At 48.1% G+C, this 20,901-nt stretch overlaps 2 protein-coding genes across 3 annotated transcripts; one reads left to right on the top strand and one right to left on the bottom strand.

The window, feature by feature from the left end:
- Positions 1-994: 994 nt before the first annotated feature.
- On the top strand, positions 995-10,182 carry LOC116811912 (glycine receptor subunit alpha-4). The gene is made up of 7 exons (XM_032757384.2): positions 995-1,065; positions 4,173-4,303; positions 4,593-4,660; positions 4,900-5,123; positions 5,263-5,345; positions 6,892-7,032; positions 9,872-10,182. Exons 1-7 carry the CDS (start codon positions 995-997, stop codon positions 10,180-10,182), a joined length of 1,029 nt encoding a protein of 342 aa, XP_032613275.1.
- Positions 10,183-15,117: 4,935 nt separating this feature from the next.
- TMEM31 (transmembrane protein 31) lies at positions 15,118-18,237 on the bottom strand. Of its 2 annotated transcripts, none has more exons than XM_032757386.2 (3): positions 18,069-18,237; positions 16,782-16,906; positions 15,118-15,555 (listed from the first exon to the last, which is right to left on the bottom strand). In XM_032757386.2, exons 2-3 carry the CDS (start codon positions 16,881-16,883, stop codon positions 15,151-15,153), a joined length of 507 nt encoding a protein of 168 aa, XP_032613277.1. In that variant the 5' UTR covers positions 16,884-16,906; positions 18,069-18,237; the 3' UTR covers positions 15,118-15,150. The 2 variants fall into 2 exon arrangements, with proteins under 2 accessions (XP_032613277.1, XP_058297276.1); XM_058441293.1 differs by having other exon boundaries at positions 15,118-15,558; positions 18,069-18,220.
- Between the last annotated feature and the right edge of the window lie 2,664 nt (positions 18,238-20,901).

Below are 20,901 nucleotides of genomic sequence, written 5' to 3'. Positions count from 1 at the left end.
GGAAGGAGTGTCTGGGAGGAGGAATTCTGAGAGCTATAGAGGACCCCAAGAGACGACCTGAGGGAGGAAATCCTGCAGGGGAATGGCTGCACAACTACAAGGGTGAGGTGGGATGGGGGCAGGTAGACAGACGAAGGGACAGACAGCCTGTCAAGCAGGCGGACCGCACCTGAGGAGGGTTCCCAAGTTCCTCTGTATCATGCATCTCCTGTGTCTCTGTCCAGAGAGTTGGGGGCTATTCCTGCCCTCAGCCTCTTCACCTTCTCTCTAACCTGAAGCTGTCAGCTTGAGAATACCTGGTGGCGCTGCCTAAACCCTCTCAGGTCTTTTTCTCCCTGGGAAAAATCATTAGGACTTTACTGCTGGGCTCCAGCTTGGCTCCAGGATGAAAGGAAAGCTGGTTGGGGGTGGGAGGTGGGGGGTGGGGGGAGCAGGGCCGCTTACATGCCCTCCTGCAGCTGGGGAGTTAGAGGTTGGACAGAACACCTCTGGCCCTCCCCAAGCAGCCACGGCAGCCCAAGCTCCTCCCTGGCACACAGGCAGGTTCTGAACCCCACTCCAGCTGCTGCCGACTGTGCCTTTAAATTGCTGCTTTCGGAGGGTGCATCTAGGGGGAGGTGGGAGGCAGGAAAACATCTTCCCACCGGTCTCCCTCCTCCCTCCCCTCCAAGACTCTTCAGGGTTTGGAGAGTGATTGCTGCCCAGAGAGAATCTTTTCCAGCTCCCGGCTGGCAGGCTAAGGCCCTCCGGAGCCCAGGGCGAGCCCAAGCGGAAGCCAGTAGGGTTATCTGTGTCAGGATCATTTCCAGAGGAATAGTTCTGGCCCCTGGCAGGTAAAGACGGGCCAGAGGAGAAGAGGCAGAAGAGGAGAGAGAGCAGGCTCTTTGCGAGCAGCCCAAGTTGGAGAAAGGCTCTGTACTTTTGGCGTTCCTGCAGGGATATCCCCTCTCACGTTGGCAGCCAGGCTGAGAAAGGGCTTCAAGATCCCCGCGGAATGACAACTCTTGTTCCTGCAACCCTCACCTTCCTTCTTCTCTGGACCCTGCCAGGGCAGGTCCTCCTCAGGTGAGCTGAGTGGGGGTGAGAAGGAGGTGCATGCAAACACTAGCCAAGGGGGATGGGCAACCTGGGCATCTGGCACACTTTCCTCTAAGTTTGCACAAAGCCCGCAGTCTGGAGGGCTTCAGGGGAGGACACGCCCTCTCCCAGTTAGGACCCCAAGAGCTTTTCATTAGAGATGTCAAGGCACCAGTCATGCTGGGAATGTTTCTGCACAGGTGGAAGCTTCCTAGGCCCAGGTAGGGGCTATGCAACTAAGCCCCAGAATGGAGGGTGTCTGTCCAGCCACCTAAGCCTGTTTCCCTATCATCTGGGCCACACACTACTCAGATCACTAAAAATGACAGCAACATCTGTCAACTGCCAGCCCAAGAGGCTTCAAGTAGCAGGGGTTTGCCCCAAGACCACATCAGGATGGAGCTGGACTAGACATTCTTTGGCCTTCTGCAGTCACCCTGCCTGTGCTCACTTGGTTGCTCCCTATTCCTTGAGGGGGAACAAGTAGCAGTCACTTCCTGGGCTTGCAGGAAAGACATGCTTTGGGCTCCCTGTAAATGTTCCCCCACCAATTGCCCCTTTCTCATTAGACCAGGAGCCGGCCTAGGTTGGCAGGGTGAGCTGAACAGGCAAGATGGCTGTAGCCTGGGCTGGCTTGATCATAAGAGGAGTGCCTCCCAAGGTGGAGGGGGTCAGTGCCACTGCAGCATACTCCTCCTCCTCCTCCTCCTCTTAATCCAAGAAACATCGCAGGGCTGCTTGCCTCTGCGAAGCCTCCTGCCCCACTGTTTGCAGACACATTGGCTGGCAGGCAGGCAGGGATGCAGAGCAGGGCAATAAACTTCTAAAGAGTGAAAAGCAGCTCAAAGTGGAATGGCAGCACAGCTGGAGTTGACAGGAGGATGCAGGCAGAAGGGGGCACCACACTGAGCCTTGCAGGCCCTCCAGGAGAGGAGGCTGCCTCAAAGCTCAAGCTCCAGTAGCAGCATTCTCACTGGGGCTTGGAAAGCAGAGGCAGTTAGAGCAAAACGGGCCCTTAGAGAGTCTGGAGTCCAAGTCCTTCATTGTACATACGGAAACTGAGGCCTAGAGATGGGGAGTGACCTGCCCAAGGTGGCTCAGCTACCTAGCACCAGAGTTAGAGTTCTCTCCCCCCACCGCCCCAGGACTTTACATGAGAAACACTGTCAGCTCTGGATCCTCCTAGGTCCTGAAGGTGTTTAGGGCTTTCCAGGAATGAAAGAGAGGAAGGAGTGGCTGCACACGGTGACTCTGCTCTCAGGTCCTCAGACAAGTTAGCCCCAGAAGAGGGTACTGCAACAGGGGCTGGGGCCTGAGGCTGCTAAGCCCATAGCCTGTCCCGGGACACTAGGTCTAGGATTAGCAGGAGAGGTGACCTGAGAGTGGGGCTGAGGACGGCGGGGAGGGTCCAGTTTCTCCATGTGCAGGACCATGTGGCCTCCCAGCAGGCAGGTGGCAGGTGGCCAGAAGCAGCAGCAGCACCTGGCTAGCGTGGACATCCTGTGGTGAAGTCACAGACTTCTGCTTGCTCCAGCACCACCACCAGCCTCCTTGGATTTTCAGAGCCTGCCTCTGTCCCCAGGGTAAGGGCTTCCTCTTGTTTAGAAGATTCAAGGAGGCAGGACTCTAGACGGTCAAGGTGGGGCTGCCACTGACCTTCCCCTGCTTTGGCTCCTTGGCAGCCCACCCTGGGCTGCCTGCACCATAGTATTGTGATAGATAGAGCTAGTTTTGAAGTCAGTAGCTCTGGATTTGAATCCTAGCTTTACCACTCACTGGCTGCATGATCGTGAAGAATTCACCTCACCTTGCTGATCCTCAGTCTTCTCATTTATATAATGGGGGTAATCATAATACTTAGTCGAGAGGACTAATGTGAGAACTAAACTAGACAGAGTGTGTAAAGCATTTAGCATGGTGCCTTAGCTATTTTTATTATTCTATCGGTCACTGGATAGTACATGGATCTACTGGGAAAGAGGAGCCCACTGGCTCAAAGAAGACTAGACCCCTGCAGGACAGCAGTTACCCTGCTGCCCAGTCCCACAGTGCAGCAGAGGCAGTGACAGTGGTGGAGTCGGCTATAGAGCAGTGACAGCAGGCAGGAGGGAGCAGGAGGTGCCTGGCCCAGCCTGGAGTCCAGCTGAGCTCGGCCCTGAGCACTGCTCCTGTCCCCAAGGCTTTGCTGAGCTCCTAGTCCCTAGTTTATCTGTTAGCTGGCAAGTTGGTAAGTAGGCATATGGAAGGGGTTTTGCTGCTGTTAGAGGGAAACCCGTTAGGGGAAAAGGGGGCTGGCTTCTAAGCTATGCCAAAGCACACTGGCTCCTTCCTCAAAATCAAGCTGTTAGCGGGGAAAATATGGGAGTTGACCTCAGCATGTCTACCCTACCGGGAGGCTTTTCCCCATCCCTAGAGTCCTGCTTCCCCACCATAGTTGCCAAAACTAGTTCACCTGCCTGCAGTGGCATGGCCCTTAACTAAAACGTAGCTCAAACATAGCTTCCTGTTGGAGCACATGCCAGAAGCCAAAACTCCCTCTTCAGAAGCTGGGTCCTACTTCCTGAGCAGCCCAGCATAAAGCCCAAGCAACTGAAGCCAACTCTCAGAAATACAAGTTGTCCTTGAGCCCTTCCCATCCTTGACTAGGCTAGACAGGCAAAACTTTGTAGTAGCCACATCATTTCCCGCAAGACGTCACTCACTGAGTGTTTTCCAAGTACCTTCAGAAAGAGAACACTGGATGAGGCCTCAGCCTAGGGTTTGAGTCCTGACCCTGTCACTAGCTCTGAGACTTTGAACAAGTCATTCTTCCTTGTGAAGCCTCAGTTTTCTCATCTGTAAAATGGGAAGAACAGTCCTCACCCCTATCTCACTGAGAATTGGGAGGGTAAGAAGATCTACTGTCTGTGAAAACGCTTTACAAGTACTAACTGGCAGGCTGCCGTGTTGACTTATGGCATTTTTGTTCTCATTTTGCAAATGGCACCCAGAGACCCATCGTCTTCTATCCTCCTGCCTGAGGGGTATGGAAACGGAGAGTCTGTGATAAGTGCAGCACACAACTGGCCTCAGACTTTTTTACCTCTCCTGTCCAGGGTGGCCTTGGCAAAAGAGGAAGTCAAATCTGGAACCAAGGGGTCCCAGCCCATGTCCCCCTCTGATTTCCTAGACAAACTTATGGGGCGAACATCTGGATATGATGCCAGGATTCGGCCCAATTTTAAAGGTAAGAAATCTTCATCCTATAAAAACCCCTCCCTTCCCACCACCTTTGGCAGCACACTAGCCAGCCAGCCCCTATTGCCTCCCCTAAGGAAACGAGGCTGGAGGTCCAGGGCTGGGGCTGGTTCTAACAGCTCAGAAGAAGCCTCCTCACCCCATTGCCCATGGGCCTGTGTATCTGGCACTGATTTCTCCCAGCAGTGCCCTGGCCTGCAGCTCAGGGTAGGAGTTCTGGAAGCTGCTCCCAGCCTCCTGGAATGCCCTGCCAATGGCCTGTGCTTTGCTACCCTCAGGCCCACCCGTGAACGTGACCTGCAACATCTTCATCAACAGTTTCAGCTCCGTCACCGAGACCACAATGGTAAGGGATCTCCCTGCTCCCCACTTCCAGCCTAGTGTGAGTGGGAGGAGCCCACCAGATAGCAAGCTGGCATCTTTTGCCATATCAGCCCAAGGAAGGCTCCTTCTCCAGTGAAAAATGCCTACTGCCCCTGAGATGTGTTCCCAACATTCCTCCTCATGGCCCTCCTGCCCCTACAGGCTTGCTGGGCCCCTGGGAATGGCAATGTTTCTGAAGGGCCCATATCTGTATCCTCCCAGGACTACCGGGTGAATGTCTTCTTGCGGCAACAGTGGAATGACCCACGCCTGTCCTACCGAGAATATCCTGATGACTCTCTGGACCTTGATCCCTCAATGCTGGACTCTATCTGGAAGCCAGACCTGTTCTTTGCCAATGAGAAAGGGGCCAACTTCCATGAGGTGACCACAGACAACAAGTTACTGCGCATCTTCAAAAATGGGAACGTGCTCTACAGCATCAGGTGCACCGGGTGGATAGCCAGGAGAGTTTGCGTTAAGGGGAAGAATTTGGATGAAGACTGAGGGGTGGGAGGAGGGTTCCCTTGCACTGTGATGGGCCCCAGTAAGCCGATGTCACTTCTTTCTTACTGTCCCCACTAGGTTGACCCTCATTTTGTCCTGCCCAATGGACCTCAAGAACTTCCCCATGGACATCCAGACCTGCACGATGCAGCTGGAGAGCTGTAAGTGTCTCTATAGAGTCACAGAGAGCCTGGAATAACAGCCAGTTAACCCGACCTCATGACATCACAGACAGGAAAAGGGCCACTCAGAGTTGGGAAGAACTTACTCAAGCACACCCAGCCAATTCTTGGCACAGATGAGACTAGAAACCAGGGCTCCCTAACCCCTAGCCCAGTGTGTTTTTCATCCCCACATTATTTGCTGATCTGGCTGTTCCATGGGGCTGGGGAACAGGAAGACATCAGCCTTACGCACAAATGTGTTTGTGCTGTTTTGGGGGGCGATTTGAGCAACATCTTCTCTGCCCAAACGTATGTCCCCTCTCACAGTGCCTGAAGTAGTTGCACCTTTACTTCTCTTGAATTAAGACATTGAAGATGCCTATAAAAATGCCAGACTGGGCAGGGTGGGGGCACTCGTGGAGCCCTGATTCCCCACAAGCACAGATAACCTTTGTAGAGAGGCAGGAGATGACAGTTCTAGGCACAAGACAGTGCCTAGAATGAAGAGGTCAGCCAAGGGCTCCTCTGTGGCAGGGATGCCAGCCTGGAGGGGCTGCCCAAAGTGCAGAGGAACCAAGGATGACAAGGTTGGGCCATCACTTATTTCCACTCCCTCCTCATCTCCTGGGTCAGGGGAGACTGTTAGATCTGGAGCCATCCGCTAGATGTTCACAGAAGAAGGCTTATAAGGCTCTTTCCAGCATAAAATAACTGTGATGAATAGAATGTGTCCTAGGTGGTCAGCTCTTTAGAGTTCTTAAACCACTTTCACATCCAGGCACTCAATATCCCTTCATGGCAACACTGAAAAGTGAGGAGAGCAGCTACTATAATTCCCATTTTACAGAAGGGGAAGCGACTTACCCAAAGTCACAGAGCTACTCTGGGTCAAGGCCCAACACTGGATGTCTGTGAGCCTTGGTGTTTCTGCTCCCATTTCTGCCTGACATCTGCAAATATGGTCATATATGTGGCATGAGCCCTCATGAACTGCTATGTATGTGTGAATAACTTGGCATGTTCAGACATTAGCTTTAAATTTGCCCCAACTCAAGGCCCTGGCTAGGATCTATGGTATGCACATTGTCCCATGCATGACTGGCAGGGTATAAATAGCTGTCTCCTCCCTGAGGTGATGTGGCAGAAGCCCTGGCTCTGAGGCTAGCTCAGCTTAAGACATGTGTTCGGTACACATGCTTACTCCCCTCAGTTTGAGATATGGCAGGAGGCTCCCAGCTGGGTTCCTTGACATCTGGATCTTTCCAACCCTCTTGACCTGCTTTCTAGGTCTGCCAGAATAATTTATCTTTGGGCTTTTCTCAAGCTTGAGAACAGGGTAGGAGAGGAGTCTGTAATCTTCCTGATTTACCTGCCCACTCAGGATGGGCCCTCTCCAGAAAAGTTTCCCTTTCCATGATGAGCATGAAGCTCCTAAACCCCAGAGCTTACTCCTCACCTGTTCTCTCCTGCCTGTTCTGATACTACCCCTACCCCCACCCAGCACCCACACTCTGCAGCCCTCTGCCATCTCTGTCACTTTCAGTTGGCTACACCATGAATGACCTCGTGTTTGAGTGGCTGGAAGATGCTCCTGCTGTCCAAGTGGCTGAGGGGCTGACTCTGCCCCAGTTTATCTTGCGGGATGAGAAGGATCTAGGCTATTGTACCAAGCACTACAACACAGGTAAAAACCAGGATCTTTATTGGCTGTGAGCCACAGGAGAACCTTCAGATATGAGGCAAGGGGACAAGGCAGCTGGCCTCTATCGAAGGTTCAATCTATGTCAGATATGGGGCCAGGTACTTCATATAACTTATGTATTTGTGACAGCAATTATAAATACCATTTTTCAGAAAGGGAAAACTGAGGTTCTAAGAAGTTAGTTAAATCAAGTGTCCAAGTCACACAGCTAGTAAATGGCAGATTTAGAATTTAAATCCAAGCCTTCTAACTCCAAAGTCCGTGTTCTTGTTCCTGTGGCATGCTGCAGAGCAAATGACAGTGGGTGGACAGTTTCCCACTTTTCCTGGGGTCAACTTTGTGTGAAAGCAGGGAATCCACATCTGGTAATAGGGAGTGACTATGCTGAACCCAGAGGGAACAGGCCTGAGGGCAGTGGCCAGCTTATAGTCCACATCTCCCACTGTTGCTACCACTGCCAGCTCTCAGGAACTTCCCAGGTGTTAAATGTCAGCTAAGAAGTGGAGAAGGGCTGCTTTCCCAGGCTGAACATCTGCCCCCCTGCAGCTTAAGAGTTGCTGGCTCCACATGTTCCCTGACAATTTGTCTGCACGGAGCTCTGACCCTGAAATAGAGGCAGCAACCTGAAGAGGGGAGATCCCGGGTCCTTTCCGTGGTGGGCTGATATGTTTTGGGTGCTGCCCCATGAATATGTGTGTGCATGTATGTGGGGGTGTGGGGAGTGGGAAGAGGAAAAGGCCATTGAATTTAGAAAATGCAAGGGGGAATGAAAATTGATATAAACTTTTTGGAGTAAAAAAGTTGGCAATTTGTATATAGATCAGTGGTTTTCAGACTTTGGGGTGCATTATATTCCCCTGGGGAGTCTATTAAAATGTTGACTCCTGGGCTCTACCTCTCAGAGATTCTGATTATGGTTACCTATACTTGGAGTGATGCCTAGAAATCTGCATTTTAACAAGCATCCTGAGGATTGTGGTGCAGGTGGTCCAGCAAACATGCTTTGAGAAACTTTAGTCTAGAAGCTAAAATTGTTTTTCTACTTATTTATCCAGGAATCCTACTCCTTGAAATGTATTATATGGAAATATTCCAAAATACCGCATTGGCCTTAGACCCCAAGGGGGCTCCTGGGTGGCTGTTTATATTAGCAAAAACTTGGAACTGTTTTAAATATCCACCGATAGGGCAGAGGACTAGTATGCAGACGTTAAAAGGGATGGTTACGAGGTGCTTATATCAATGTGAGAAAGTACAAGTGAAAAAAGGTAAGATTCAGAGGTATAAATACAGAAAGAAAGATTGTACTATGGTAAAAGAAACAAACCAAAAGCATGCATTTAAAAACCTTGGGTGGAAATAGCACTAAATGTCTCCAAAGTAATGTGATACAACAGATAAGAGCAAGAACTTTGGAGGCAGATAGAGCTGAGTTTGGATTCTGGCTCCATCATTTACTAGTTGAGTGCCCTTGAGAAACATAATTTAATCTCTTCATGCCACCGTATTCCTATCTGTAATATGAGAGATAATTTTACTTGCCCCAAAGAGTTGCTATAGGATTAAATGAGATAAAGTATATAAAGTCAGGTCCCTTAGTAGGGGTTTGATTAATGTAAGCTTATGAATATTATTATTCCTTCTCTACTTCTCATTTTTTCTATACTAAACAAGTTTTAATTTTGGAATTAAAAACAAAACTGCTATTGCAAAAAAAAAATATATATATATATATATAGGTACCTAATAAAGGCATGTCACGGCAAGAATCCTGGGGTGGGATGAAGTGAGGTGGATTCAAGGAACAGTAAGAGGTCACAGCATCATACAATGTGTCAAAGCCATAATCAGTCATTGACGAAATCACTGGCTTTGAAGAATCAAGTAGGCCTGATAAGACTAGACCTAGGCCAGAATCAAATAACAATATATGCATCTTCTCCTTTTTGCTTGGATTATCCTGAGCCTCTGCTTCCGAGAGAAGATCTGAGCTAGTATTTTCTCTGCCCTAGGGCCCCGGAAAGCAGCGTAAAGTGAAGGCTGGCAAAGGAGGTGGAGCATTGGTCGGTGTGCCTGGGCCAATGCACTTTTTGTTGGTGGAATAGAATGCTGCAGCCTGATGCTCTATGGGAACCTGCTCCTCGCTGTCTGGAGCTGGTCTCTGTTGGGCACTGTTTTCAGATGTTTGCTATCCGGCTCTTCTCACTTGCTTAAGACACAAGCAGTGTTTGTCCCAGTGAATTGTTGTTGCTAGAGAGCTTCTGGGGCACTAGCAAGCACAAGCATGGCCCCTGAGATCTAAGTGGAGTCTAAGCTAATTGCTTTGTTAATAATGATAACAATAGTAACAGCTACCTATGTGTCAAACACCTCAAATACATTATCTTGTTTAATTTTTCCAATAGCCCGGTGATGGAGTTGGTATCACTACTCTGTTTTACAGGCAAGGAAACTGAAGCTCAAAATGCTTGGGTGTTTTGCCCAAAGTCACACAGTGGAAGGTTCAGGATTCAAACCCAGGCAGTCTGACTCTGGAGCCCTCCTGCTCCTTATGCTCTTGCTGTGCGGTCATGTGAAAGGCCTTCTGCTGGAAATGAAAGTGCTGGGACCCAAAGGCCAAGTCTTTGATGGTCGCTCTGAGAGCTTCCTTAGTACATACATCTGGCACTACCTGGGGCCATTATGAAAGGCTCATTCATTGGCCCAGCTGAGGTGCCCAGAGGCTGGTCAGTAGAGGGCTGCCCTAATCCTGTCCTAATCCCCTTAGGCTCAGCTACAGGCTGGGTACCTGGGGCCTGACACCTCACCTCTCTCCTTGCAGGGAAATTCACCTGCATCGAGGTAAAGTTTCACCTGGAACGGCAAATGGGCTACTATCTGATTCAGATGTACATCCCCAGCCTACTCATCGTCATCCTGTCCTGGGTCTCCTTCTGGATCAACATGGATGCCGCCCCTGCCCGTGTGGGCCTGGGCATCACCACCGTGCTCACCATGACCACCCAGAGCTCTGGCTCCCGGGCCTCTTTGCCTAAGGTGAAGAGACATGCAAGGGAACTTGCTTGCCGTAGAGTACCCCATTTCCCATTCATCCCAATGTGCCCTCCTGCTCACCATTTACCTTGGATTTAAGGTTGAAAAGACCCACTGGGCAAAAGCTGGTGTCCTGCATTCTCTCTCCCTGTAATATACTGCTAATAACATTGTTGACAATGTGGAGGCTGGGGTTAGGGATACTATCTGGCTAGGGAATGAGGAGAGACAGTGCCTTACTTTGACTCTCTTCAGGAAATACTAGCATGTCCTAGGTCAAAAGATCCTCAGCAAGTAGAAAGCCCTACTCCCTCGTAATCCAGATGAGGAGAATACAGCCCAGAGTGGTAAAATAACCTTCTTAAGATCATGCCTTATAAGAAACAACCAAAAGAATATCAGAGTTTTGAACCAATTTCTGTCATCTTACTGTATCAGAAATTAGAAACTATCACAAAGCGCTCTAGAGACAGTATCCATTCTTTTGGGATGAGAAAATTGAGGTAGAAAATAGCAATTAAAGTCAGTGGACTCCAGTTGTCTGGGCCCGGTGGTGTTTTGATTACGCAGGAAGATTTGTGCTGACGGGACTGGGCACAGATTCTCCCTGCCTCATGTCTTCATGTAGGGAATTTAGAGGTCACCTCAAAGTCCTTAGAGTCAGCAAGGCTCTGAACAAATCAGGGAACAAGGCCATTTATTCATTCAATAAATATTTATTGAGCATGTACTATGTACCAGCCACTGAACTTTGTCATGGAGAAATAACAGGAAGCGAAAGCAACACAATTCCTTGTGGATCTTAAAATGAACATATTCCCTCTTGCACTGATTTGTTGGGAACCAGGCCCTATGATCTCCCATCTCTCAGTGCTTGTTCCTAAGAAGACTTTTTACTGGGGGCTTACGCAGCAGGTAATTTCAAACATCCATGGTGAATTTATGAATTTGCTACATGGCGGAGGTTGGGGGGCTAGTGATTAGGAGTAGGAGATTGGGGTCAGACAGATTTGGGTTTGTCTCCCAGGCTCATCATCTACTAATAATTTACCTTAGGTAAATTCCTTAACCTCTCAATCATCTTGCCTGTAACATGGGAATAAGAATATTACCAGTTCCGGCTGGGTGCAGTGGCTCACGCCTGTGATCCCAGCACTTTGGGAGGCCAAGGCAGGCAGATCAAGAGGCCAAGAGTTCGAGACCAGCCTGGCCAACATGGTGAAACCCCATCTCTACTAAGAATACAAAAAAATTAGCTGGGTATGGTGGCGTGTGCCTATAACCCCAGCTCTCGGGAGGCTGAGACAGAAGAATTGCTTGAATCTGGGAGGCGGAGGTTGCAGTGGGCCGAGATAGCACCACTGCACTCCAGCCTGCGCAACAGAGCAAGACTCTGTCTCGAGAGAAAAAAAAAAAGAATATTACCACTTCCATAGGGTTATTGCAAAATATAATGTATTAACACACAGGACAGTGTTTGGCACATAATAACTGCTCAATAAATGTTAACTATTGTTATAATTATCAGGTGTCAAGGTTGAAAAAACTGAGTGATGAATCTGGGGCTAAAGCAGCTGGTTTTGTCCCTAATTATTTTTGAGTTGTCAGAAACCCTTTGAGGTGATCCAAAGCCCTATAGGGATAAATGGTGTCAAAACTCAGATCAGAATCACATGTCCCAGGAAATATTGTTAGAGATCATTTTCTGTAAATGTGTTTCCTAGATGGACAGGGATATATACAAGGCTCTGAGAGGCAGGCTGGACTTAGGCAAGGGCTACACGGCCAGACCAGGCTGTGATGGTCATGTTTTGATAATGATGCTGTAACGAGACCAGAAGCTGAAAAGTAGTTCAGACCTAAGAACCCTGCCCTAGTTTATTGCCTCTGCCATGCAAGGTGATTCATCTCTAAAGCCGGGAGGTACTGCAATTTATGCCTTATTCTTGCCAAGAGAACTTCCTTTTCTGGTTCCCTCCTGTGAGTGAACATAATCCATCTGCTCCCAGGAATCACTCAGTTTCCTTATTTGGGAAAAAAAAGTCTTTGTTGGAGGGTTGTTTGCAGCATTTGATACCTTCTTGTCAGATTTTAATGACTTCTTTATGGCCTCATTGGCCAGTAAGCAAAATATCCAGGCCTGCACCCTGAACTAAATAGCCTCATTAGCCAGCCCCTCAGAGCAAGGGACTCAGTAAGCCAGGGACTGTCTGCTCACTCTTGAGTTGGTGCAACATTAAGTTTGGTGGGGGCCTATGAGTTCAGGCCAGGGGCTTCCAAAAGCCACACCAATCTCACACCCCTAATACAACTCTAGTGTCCAGAATGAGAGTGGTAGAGGCTTACTTTGTAAGGGAACTTGGTTGGAGTGGCCATTCCTCATGTTCCCAGGAAACAACTGTTACTTTGCCTTTATGGTGCCACCAAAGGCACTGATTACCATCTCTTTGCCAGGACTTTGATCCCCTCAACTGCAGGGAGCTCAAGGCAGAATGGAAGGACTAAATGGAAGTTTATTCCAGAGGCTAGGAGATTAGACCTAAAGTTGCAGCAGGGAAGGAGCCACTTCTATCTAGATCCTATCATCTAAATGGCCTACAGCTATTGGAGCAGGTGGTGGTAAGGAGGGTAAAGAGCAAGCAGAAGCCAGCAGATATACACATCACATGTTGCGAAACCATCTATCTGTTCATTCATTCCAAAAAATGTTTACTATAGGTCAGAAACTCAGCTAGGCATTGGAAGCAGAACAGGGATCAAGATAGAAACAGTTCGTGCCATTGAAGAGCTCACAGTCTAGTGGAGGGAATGGCCAGGTATGTGATGGATGCTAGGAAGTTGTAGGTAAACTGAGCACATAGAGCAGGACAACCAACACAGACTGGGATGATTAGGGAAGGCTTCCCAGGGGATGTGGTATCTAAAGTGAGAGCTGAAGGATAAGTAAAAGTTATCCAGGTAAATGAGAGAAAGGTTAGAGGAGATTAGCTCTTTGGGAAACTACTGAAATAGTTCACCACAGCAGATTACGAGGGGTGTGATGAAACTGAACAGGTAGGCAAAGGCTAGGTATCATGATAAGCGGGGCAAAGACTGTATCGTAAGGGTAATGGAGAACCACTGAAGGATCGTAAAGAGGAGTGGTATAATCAGATTTACATTTTGAAAACAACTCTGGCTGCTGTTTGGAGAACAGATTGGAGGTGGCAAGAGTAGATGCAAGGAGACCATTCAGAAAACTTGCAACCCTTCACATGTGCTAGGATAGTGAGTGGACAGATTCCTGAGTTTTTGTTTTTGTTTTTGTTTTTTTGTTATGTTCGGTTTTGTTTTTTTTAGACAGAGTCTTGCTCTGTCACCCAGGCTGGAGTGCAGTGGCATGATCTCAGCTCATTGCAACCTCTGCCTCCCAGGTTCAAGCAATTCTCTCACCTCAGCCTCCCTAGTAGCTGGGATTACAAGCATGTGCCATCACACCCAGCTAATTTTTTGTTTTTAGTAGAGACAGGGTTTGGCTATGTTGGCCAGGCTGATCTCGAACCCCTGGGCTCAAGTGATCTGCCTCTTGGACTCCCAAAGTGCTGGGATTACAGGCATGAGCCACCGCGCCCGGCCGAGATTTTTAAGATGCATTATTGACACACTCATCATTAACAGGACTTTCTTCCTAGTGCTTAAAGTGTCTTTTTCTTTGATGGTCTAAGGACCTTCATGGCCATCTCTTTATAATAATGGGTAATTACCTCATTATTGATCTTGATAGCAGGTATTTGATATCCTTGGGAGCACTGTGGGACTGAGGGATGGTGAATGAAATAGGATGCCCTGTTAGTAAGTGGCAAAGTGGAGACACCAAGGGATGCTTCATCAGGGTTGCCTAGTAACCCACTGCCACCATCTCAGTGACATTGCCCTAAAAGAGTTAGAGCAGGGTTTTTCACGCTTAGCACTCTTGCCATTCGGGGCCAGATAATTCTTTGTTGTGTGCGTGCATGTGTGTGTGTGTGTGTGTGTGTGTCTGTATGTGTGTCTGTGTGTGTCTGTATGTGTCTGTATGTGTGTCTGTGTGTGTACATGTCTGTGTGTTGAAGGCCAGGCAGGGAGCTGTGTACTGTAGAGTGTTTAGCAGCATCCCTGGCCTGCACCCATTAGATGCCTGTAGCCACCACCTCCCGCAAAATTGTGCCACCAAAAATGTCTCCAAATATTACCCAATGTCCCCGGTGGGGGGAGGAGTTGTCCCCAGTTAAGAATCACTGAAGCAGAGGATTTATTTATCCAGTGAAACTTGCTCCTTACCTGGGGTCTGCAGCACCCTCGCTTCCCATTATAGCAGCGGCTGATGAAAGAAGTGGCCTGTCCGAAATTCTGTTCTTGCTGGGGTGCCCTATGTGGCGAGCTCAGCAGCTCAAAACTAAGTAGCAGGTAATTTGGCTGAGGAGTTGAAAAGGTCTAAACCTGAGCTCTGTCCCCCACTCCTGGCCCCATCCAGCTGCAATGCCTGGAAGAGGCCAGAAAGTGGGAGACAAAAGTACTTAGAGGCTGCCAAGGAAAGTAGTGAGAGGAGAGTACAAGGGACTGGATAGGTGGGTGCCAACCACACCTTGCAACTAGCAAAGCATCCTTAAAGGGGTGGGTGGTGTTCCCTCAGTATCCCTGCCCTGTTCTCTCCAGGGTGAGAGATGAGGCCCCAGCTCACTACTGAGCTAAATTCATCAGCAGAGCCTTTCCAAAAGAGCAACAAGGAAAACCACAGGACCAAGGGAAGAATAGGGGTGGAGGAGAGAAAGGAAGGAACTCCTAGTCTGTCAGTGAGACCGCAGCCTAAGTAAATGGCAATGCCACTAAATTGAAAGTCCAGAACCCTCAGGTCCTAGTGCCACCTTCTCACTGGGTAATCTTGGCTAAGACCATCTGCTCTGGGCCTTAAGTGTCCTCATGTGTCTCACATCGGAATTGTGAACCCTGCCTGACCAATTACCACTAAGGCTGTGAGGACCCTAGGAGATAACAGAGGGAAGACAAATGCAGTGCTCATGCTCATTGCTGTTTATTGAAACAAAAGAATCAGAAGAAGATCAGAATGAAGACAATAATAAAAAGCAGAAGCAGACGTATAGGAAGAATAAAGAAAGAAAGGGAAAGAATTGTAGGAAGGAAAATCTTGTAGAAGTAGAGGGTGGAGAGTGTGAAGAGGTGGAGTATGATGGGCAGTCCGATCTTTTCCATCTGGGCTTTCAGACAACGGGATATGTCATGGAAAGCTTCTTTAAACACCAGAAGAAATTCAGGATAAAGCTCAAAAAGAGCAGGCAATCGATAGGGATTGAAAATCCCCTCAGTAGGCCACGGAAGGACTCCAAGAAGGTTGATAGGTCTGTCGCTGGATGTTGTAGGTGTCCTACGTGAAGGCAATCGACATCTGGATGGCTGTGTGTCTGCTCTTTGTGTTCGCTGCCTTGCTGGAGTATGCTGCTGTCAATTTTGTTTCTCGTCAGCATAAAGAATTCATACGACTTCGAAGAAGGCAGAGGCGCCAACGCATGGTGAGTACAACTAGGGAGGGGCCCACTGCCTTTCTCCTTTGGACTCCTTCCTCCCTACTCCTCCTCCCCACAAACCAAGACCCACCCCAGGGCTGCAAGGACTAGATAGGCAATCAGAAACCCTGGATTCATACGGGCGCAGTGGCTCACGCCTGTAATCCCAGCACTTTGGGAGGCCCAGGTGGGTGGATCACCTGTGGTCGGGAGTTCGAGACCAGCCTGACCAACATGGAGAAGCCCTGTCTCTACTAAAAATACAAAATTAGCCGGGTGTGGTAGCGCATGCCTGTAATCCCAGCTACTCGGGAGGCTGAGACAGGAGAATCGCTTGAACCCAGGAGGCGGAGTTTGCGGTGAGCCAAGATTGAGCCATTGCACTTCAGCCTGGGCAACAAGAGCAAAACTCCGTCTCAAAAAAAAAAAAAAAAAAAAGAAAGAAACCCTGGATTCTAGTACTAAGCTGGTCACTGTTAAGCTAAGTACTTTAATCTCTTTGATTCTGTTTCCTTATTTGTCCAATGGGACATCTGTAAGTCAGTATAGTAGACTGATTAAGGGCATGGGCACAGTGCTTGACATAGAATAAGCACTGAAGATATGTTAGCTAGTAGTAGAACCTTACCAAGTTAGCTAATAAGAGATTGCTTTGCCAGGCACGGTGGCTCATGCCTGTAATCCCAGCACTTTGGGAGGCCAAGGTGGGTGGATCACAAGGTTAGGAGTTCGAGACCAGCCTGACCAATATGGTGAAACCCTGTCTCTACTAAAAATACAAAAATTAGCTGGGTGTGGTGGCAGGCACCTGTAATCTCAGCTACTCAGGAGGCTGAGGCAGGAGAATCGCTTGAACCTGGGAGGCGGAGGTTGCAGTGAGCTGAGATCACACCACTGCACTCCAGCCTGGGCAACAGAGTGAGACTCCGTCTCAAAAAATAAGTAAATAAATAAATAAATAAATAAATAAATAAATAAATAAAAAGAGATTGCTTTGTGAAGTAGTAATTGCTCCCCCACAACCGGGAGGAAGGTAGCCCAGGTTGTCATACACTAATTGGTGGTTAAGAATTCAACAGTCAGGCATTAGTGCCTTTCTAGGGGAGCATTATAAGAGGACCCCCATAACTAAGTTGGAATTGAGAAACCACCACTTGCCTGTTCTGACTGTTGGATTTCTTCTTCTTGATCTTCATTGGGTGCGTTAGAGTTGTTGGGCTCGAGTTGTTGTTCTCCCTCACCCTTTTCTGTTAACCTCATTTCTTCTACAGTAAAGTGATCACCTGGGGAAATATAAAAGAACTCTTGTCGTCATGACAACAGAGGCAGTTTACCCCCAATTGCCCAGACAATAGGTGCTAGGTAAGTTGTCATGACAACAGAGGTGCCTGGGCCAGCCTCACAGAAGCAAGTGTCCAATTATGAGCAAAGCTGAAAGGCTTGCTGAGCTACATACTGGTTGCGTAACCATTAGAGACACAGAGTTCTGGTCTGTCTTCAGCTCTGACTCCATGTTTTCTGTCTAATCTGGAGGCTCTAAAGCCAGAGAGGCAAGAGCATAATGACCTCTAGGGGATGGGAAACAATGCTGTGGACCCACTGTTAAAATCCTGACTCTAGCTTGTCTGAGCCACACTAGCACAAGGAATGTTCTCTCCTCCTAACACACCACCTCCCACCTCAGCTGCTCCAGGGGCACCCCTACCATATGTCCGCACTAAAAATATCTCACAAACTACCTCCTTGGTTTCATGTCCCTTGCTAAGGTCCCTTTCTGCTGAGGGCAGGGCTCCTATCTCATGTAGTATTTTGAATTTATCAGTCCTTGCCCTTTAGTCCTTTAGTTGGTCTCTGGGCAGTACGCCCTCTAGTGTACTAATCCACAACTACATGTCCTCGAGCAGGACTCATTCTTCAAGAAACCTAAAAGCATTTCCTAACCCATACCAAGGGTTAGAAAAATATATGTATACACCTAGCAGAAGGGCAAGAAAAATGGACACTCCATTTCTTTTTTCTTTCTTTTTTTTTTTTTTTTGAGACAGAGTCTCGCTCTGTCGCCCAAGCTGGAGTGCAGTGGCGCGATCTCGGCTCACTGTGAGCTCCGCCTCCCGGGTTCACGCCATTCTCCTGCCTCAGCCTCCTGAGTAGCTGGGACTACAGGCGCCCGCCACCACGCCCGGCTAATTTTCTGTATTTTTAGTAGAGACGGGGTTTCACCGTGTTAGCCGGGATGGTCTCGATCTCCTGACCTCGTGATCTGCCCGCCTCGGCCTCGCAAAGTGCTGAGATTACAGGCGTGAGCCACAGCGCCCGGCCAGGACACTCCATTTTCTAAACTAAATGTCCCCACCCCCTCTTCAGCTGTGTCGAACAAATACGCCTGCAGGTACCAAAATCTTATCTTTATAAGAGTTTTGATCTTGGTGCCTTCTCAGTGCCTACCTTGGAAAAAAAAAAAGCAGACTGCCAACCAATCCAGAGTCCTTTCACCAGCTAAGTTGCCTGTATGGATGTCCCAGCAACAAAAAGGCTGCCATTGTTACTGTAGAGCTATTCCAGGTTGACACTAGTCCCACCTCCTTTCCTGAACTCCTGCAACCCGCAACTGCCTGCAGCCTGTCCCCGCCTGCTCATATATATAGGCTGATCCTGAGCTCATAATGGAGTCTGTCATGACCAGTGCTCAATTATTACAAAGTTACAACAGCAGCCTGGGCCTTGCTTAGGACTCTGGGGTCTGCCTAAAAGTGGGCTGAGGCTTATTATTAACGTGAATAAAACTGAAAATCAAACCCATGCCATTCGTCATGTCCTTTTTTGAGTCTTCTAAAGTCACTGTTTTATCCCAGGACCTGTAGCAGGTATTTTGGAGGCACCAAACAGGCTGAAAAAATTGATGGAGAGTTCATCCATTTCTAGAACCTCTGTCAGGGCCCTACTGTTCCAGCTAGGGAAAAAGAATTCTTCAGTCTGAGAGGGCAGGAAGAAAATCCATGTGATCTTCAGGGAACCCTTAGCCAAGAGTCAGTTAGGAGTGTTCTAGGAACCAGCCAGACATTCACATCTTTTCTTCTCAACTCTCTCCTCAACCAACAACTCCATAGCATGGTGGCCCCCTTTCATGTCACTGCCTAAAGTGGTTTACTTTTTACCCATGTGATCCTGCACTGTCTTCCCAGCTAGTCCATAAGCTTCCCCTGGAAAGGGAAGCTCTTTTTAATCTCCTCAGCAGGCCTTAGCGCCAGGCTCTGGCCACAGCAGTCATGTAACCCAGCTCACCAACTTTTACAGGCTGATTGGAGAGGACTGTCTTTCAAACTGGACAGAGCAAAAGCTTTGCCATGATCAATAGAACAACTTGACAACTGGAAGAAATTTCAAAATACTGCCCAGTCCTCTCAAGGGCTTGGTCCCAGAACCCTGCCCACCTCTCTTCATCCTCCAGCACCCTCTTCATTCCCCATTCTCTAATCTCTTTTTTTCTAGCCCCTCTCACTTCAATACAAATCACTCTTTCCCATCTCCACACTTTACCTCCTACACTGTGCATTCCCTCCTTAGCGTGGTTTTGAGATCTCTTTTCTCTCTAGCTTCTCAGTTCTTCTCCCCTATAGATAGCCAGAGAAAAAAAAAGTTCTATTTTAATAGGCATGTAAGCCACAAAGTGGTATTTAAGGCTCCAATGTTCCTTTCCAGCACACACACACACACACACACACACCCCACACACAAACACCCCTCAGAATTTGGCCTAAATAGAGAATACTCAAATGCAGGATGCCCCACCCCTGGATTTCAAGCCACTCATCTTTGCTCCCTCAGCTACAACAGGTGCAATATGTTAAAGTCACAAAAAGCCAAGAGCAGCTTACTCTATTGGCCATATTTTCTCTCCCGTGTGAAATGGCTTTTTCCAGCCTGGGAAATGTGTCCAAATAACTCCCTTTAGATTTACTATGATTGGAGAAAAGGGAAGATAATTGGATCTATAGAAACAGAAATAGCAGTTGGATCCAACTTTCCCCCTCAGAGCTTTTTTGCCAACATCCTTTGATTACATCCTCTAGCCGGGGTGGGGCTCAGGGGATCAGGGTGAGTACTGGGGAACAGGGTTTTCTGAGGGACCCTGAACTGGAAATCAAGGGAGAAAACCATTTTACTTACTCCCCTCATTTTAAAATTATTGCAAAATATTTTGTTTGCCTCTGGTTCTCCACCTCGAAAATGGGTCCAGCACAACCTCCCCTGTCAGAATAGTGTAAAAGTGAATTACAGAGTACATGTGAGGTAAACCAAGGCCTGTCTTTATGATGACAGGTCAGCTTCTAGTCACGTCATTATCAAGGGTTACTAGGACCTACAACACCAACATCTCATACACAAAACCGCTTTTCTTTTTTTTTTCTTTTTCTTCTTTTTTTTTTTTTTTTTGAGATGGAGTCTCTGTCACCCAGGCTAGAGTGCAGCAGTGCAATCTCTGCTCACTGCAACCTCCGTCTCCCGGGTTCAAGCGATTCTCTTGCCTCAGCCTACTGAGTAGCTGGGATTACAGGTGCCCGCCACGACGCCCGACTAATTTTTGTATTTTTAGTAGAGAAGGGGTTTCACTATATTGGTCAGGCTGGTCTCGAACTCCTGACTTCGTGATCCGCCCGCTTCAGCCTCTCAAAGTGTTGGGATTACAGGTGTGAGTCACTGTGCCTGGCAAAGCCACTTTTCAGTGTGTTGCCATAGCTGCAGAGGTCCCATGATAAAGACCCTGTGGTGTCCCTCTAACTGAGAGGGACAGAGTGTTTAAAATCTACTTTATCCACATTTTGTATATATCTATGTCATATCTATACAATATACACATATCTTTTTCTTATAATTTATAGTAAATACGTCAGGTAGCCACAGGATGACCAACTCTTCCTGATTTGCCTTGCACTTCCCCAGTTTCAGCCCTGAAAGACCCAAGTCTTAGGAACCCCTTCAGTTCTGGACAAACCGAGATGACAGTTTGTATCGTCCTCCAAGAGGCCATTGCACTTCAGGTGATTTCTTAGATACCTGAAACTTTGACTCTAAAACCATGAATACTTTAAGAAATTACCACCATCTTTGAAGGAAGCATTTCTCAACTCTGTCCTTTAGAAGTAAATAAAATTAGGCTTGTTAGGGTTGCATATAAAATAAGACTGAATAGGCTGTGCACAGGGGCCTGAGGGCCTCATATAAGTAAAGCTCTCTCTATTGACACTCAGAGGTTTTGGTTTTCTCTCTCTCTCTCTCT

The sequence above is a fragment of the Hylobates moloch genome, unplaced genomic scaffold, assembly GCF_009828535.3.
Source record: "Hylobates moloch isolate HMO894 unplaced genomic scaffold, HMol_V3 SCAFFOLD_7, whole genome shotgun sequence".
In the NCBI taxonomy this organism is placed as follows: Eukaryota; Metazoa; Chordata; class Mammalia; order Primates; family Hylobatidae; genus Hylobates; species Hylobates moloch.
Note: the sequence above shows the minus strand (reverse complement) of the source record. Positions and strands in the feature narration are given on the sequence as shown.

Bases quoted from the DNA above. Each gene is read 5' to 3' on its own strand.
- TMEM31 (XM_058441293.1), bottom strand. From the start codon at position 16,883: ATGAGGTTAACAGAAAAGGGTGAGGGAGAACAACAACTCGAGCCCAAC. The intron at 15,559-16,781 runs GCAAGTGGTGGT...CAAAATTGACAG, and splicing joins AAATCCAACAGTCAGAACAG to CAGCATACTCCAGCAAGGCA.
- LOC116811912 (XM_032757384.2), top strand. From the start codon at position 995: ATGACAACTCTTGTTCCTGCAACCCTCACCTTCCTTCTTCTCTGGACC. The intron at 4,661-4,899 runs GTAAGGGATCTC...GTATCCTCCCAG, and splicing joins CCGTCACCGAGACCACAATG to GACTACCGGGTGAATGTCTT. The intron at 7,033-9,871 runs GTAAAAACCAGG...CTCTCCTTGCAG, and splicing joins TACCAAGCACTACAACACAG to GGAAATTCACCTGCATCGAG.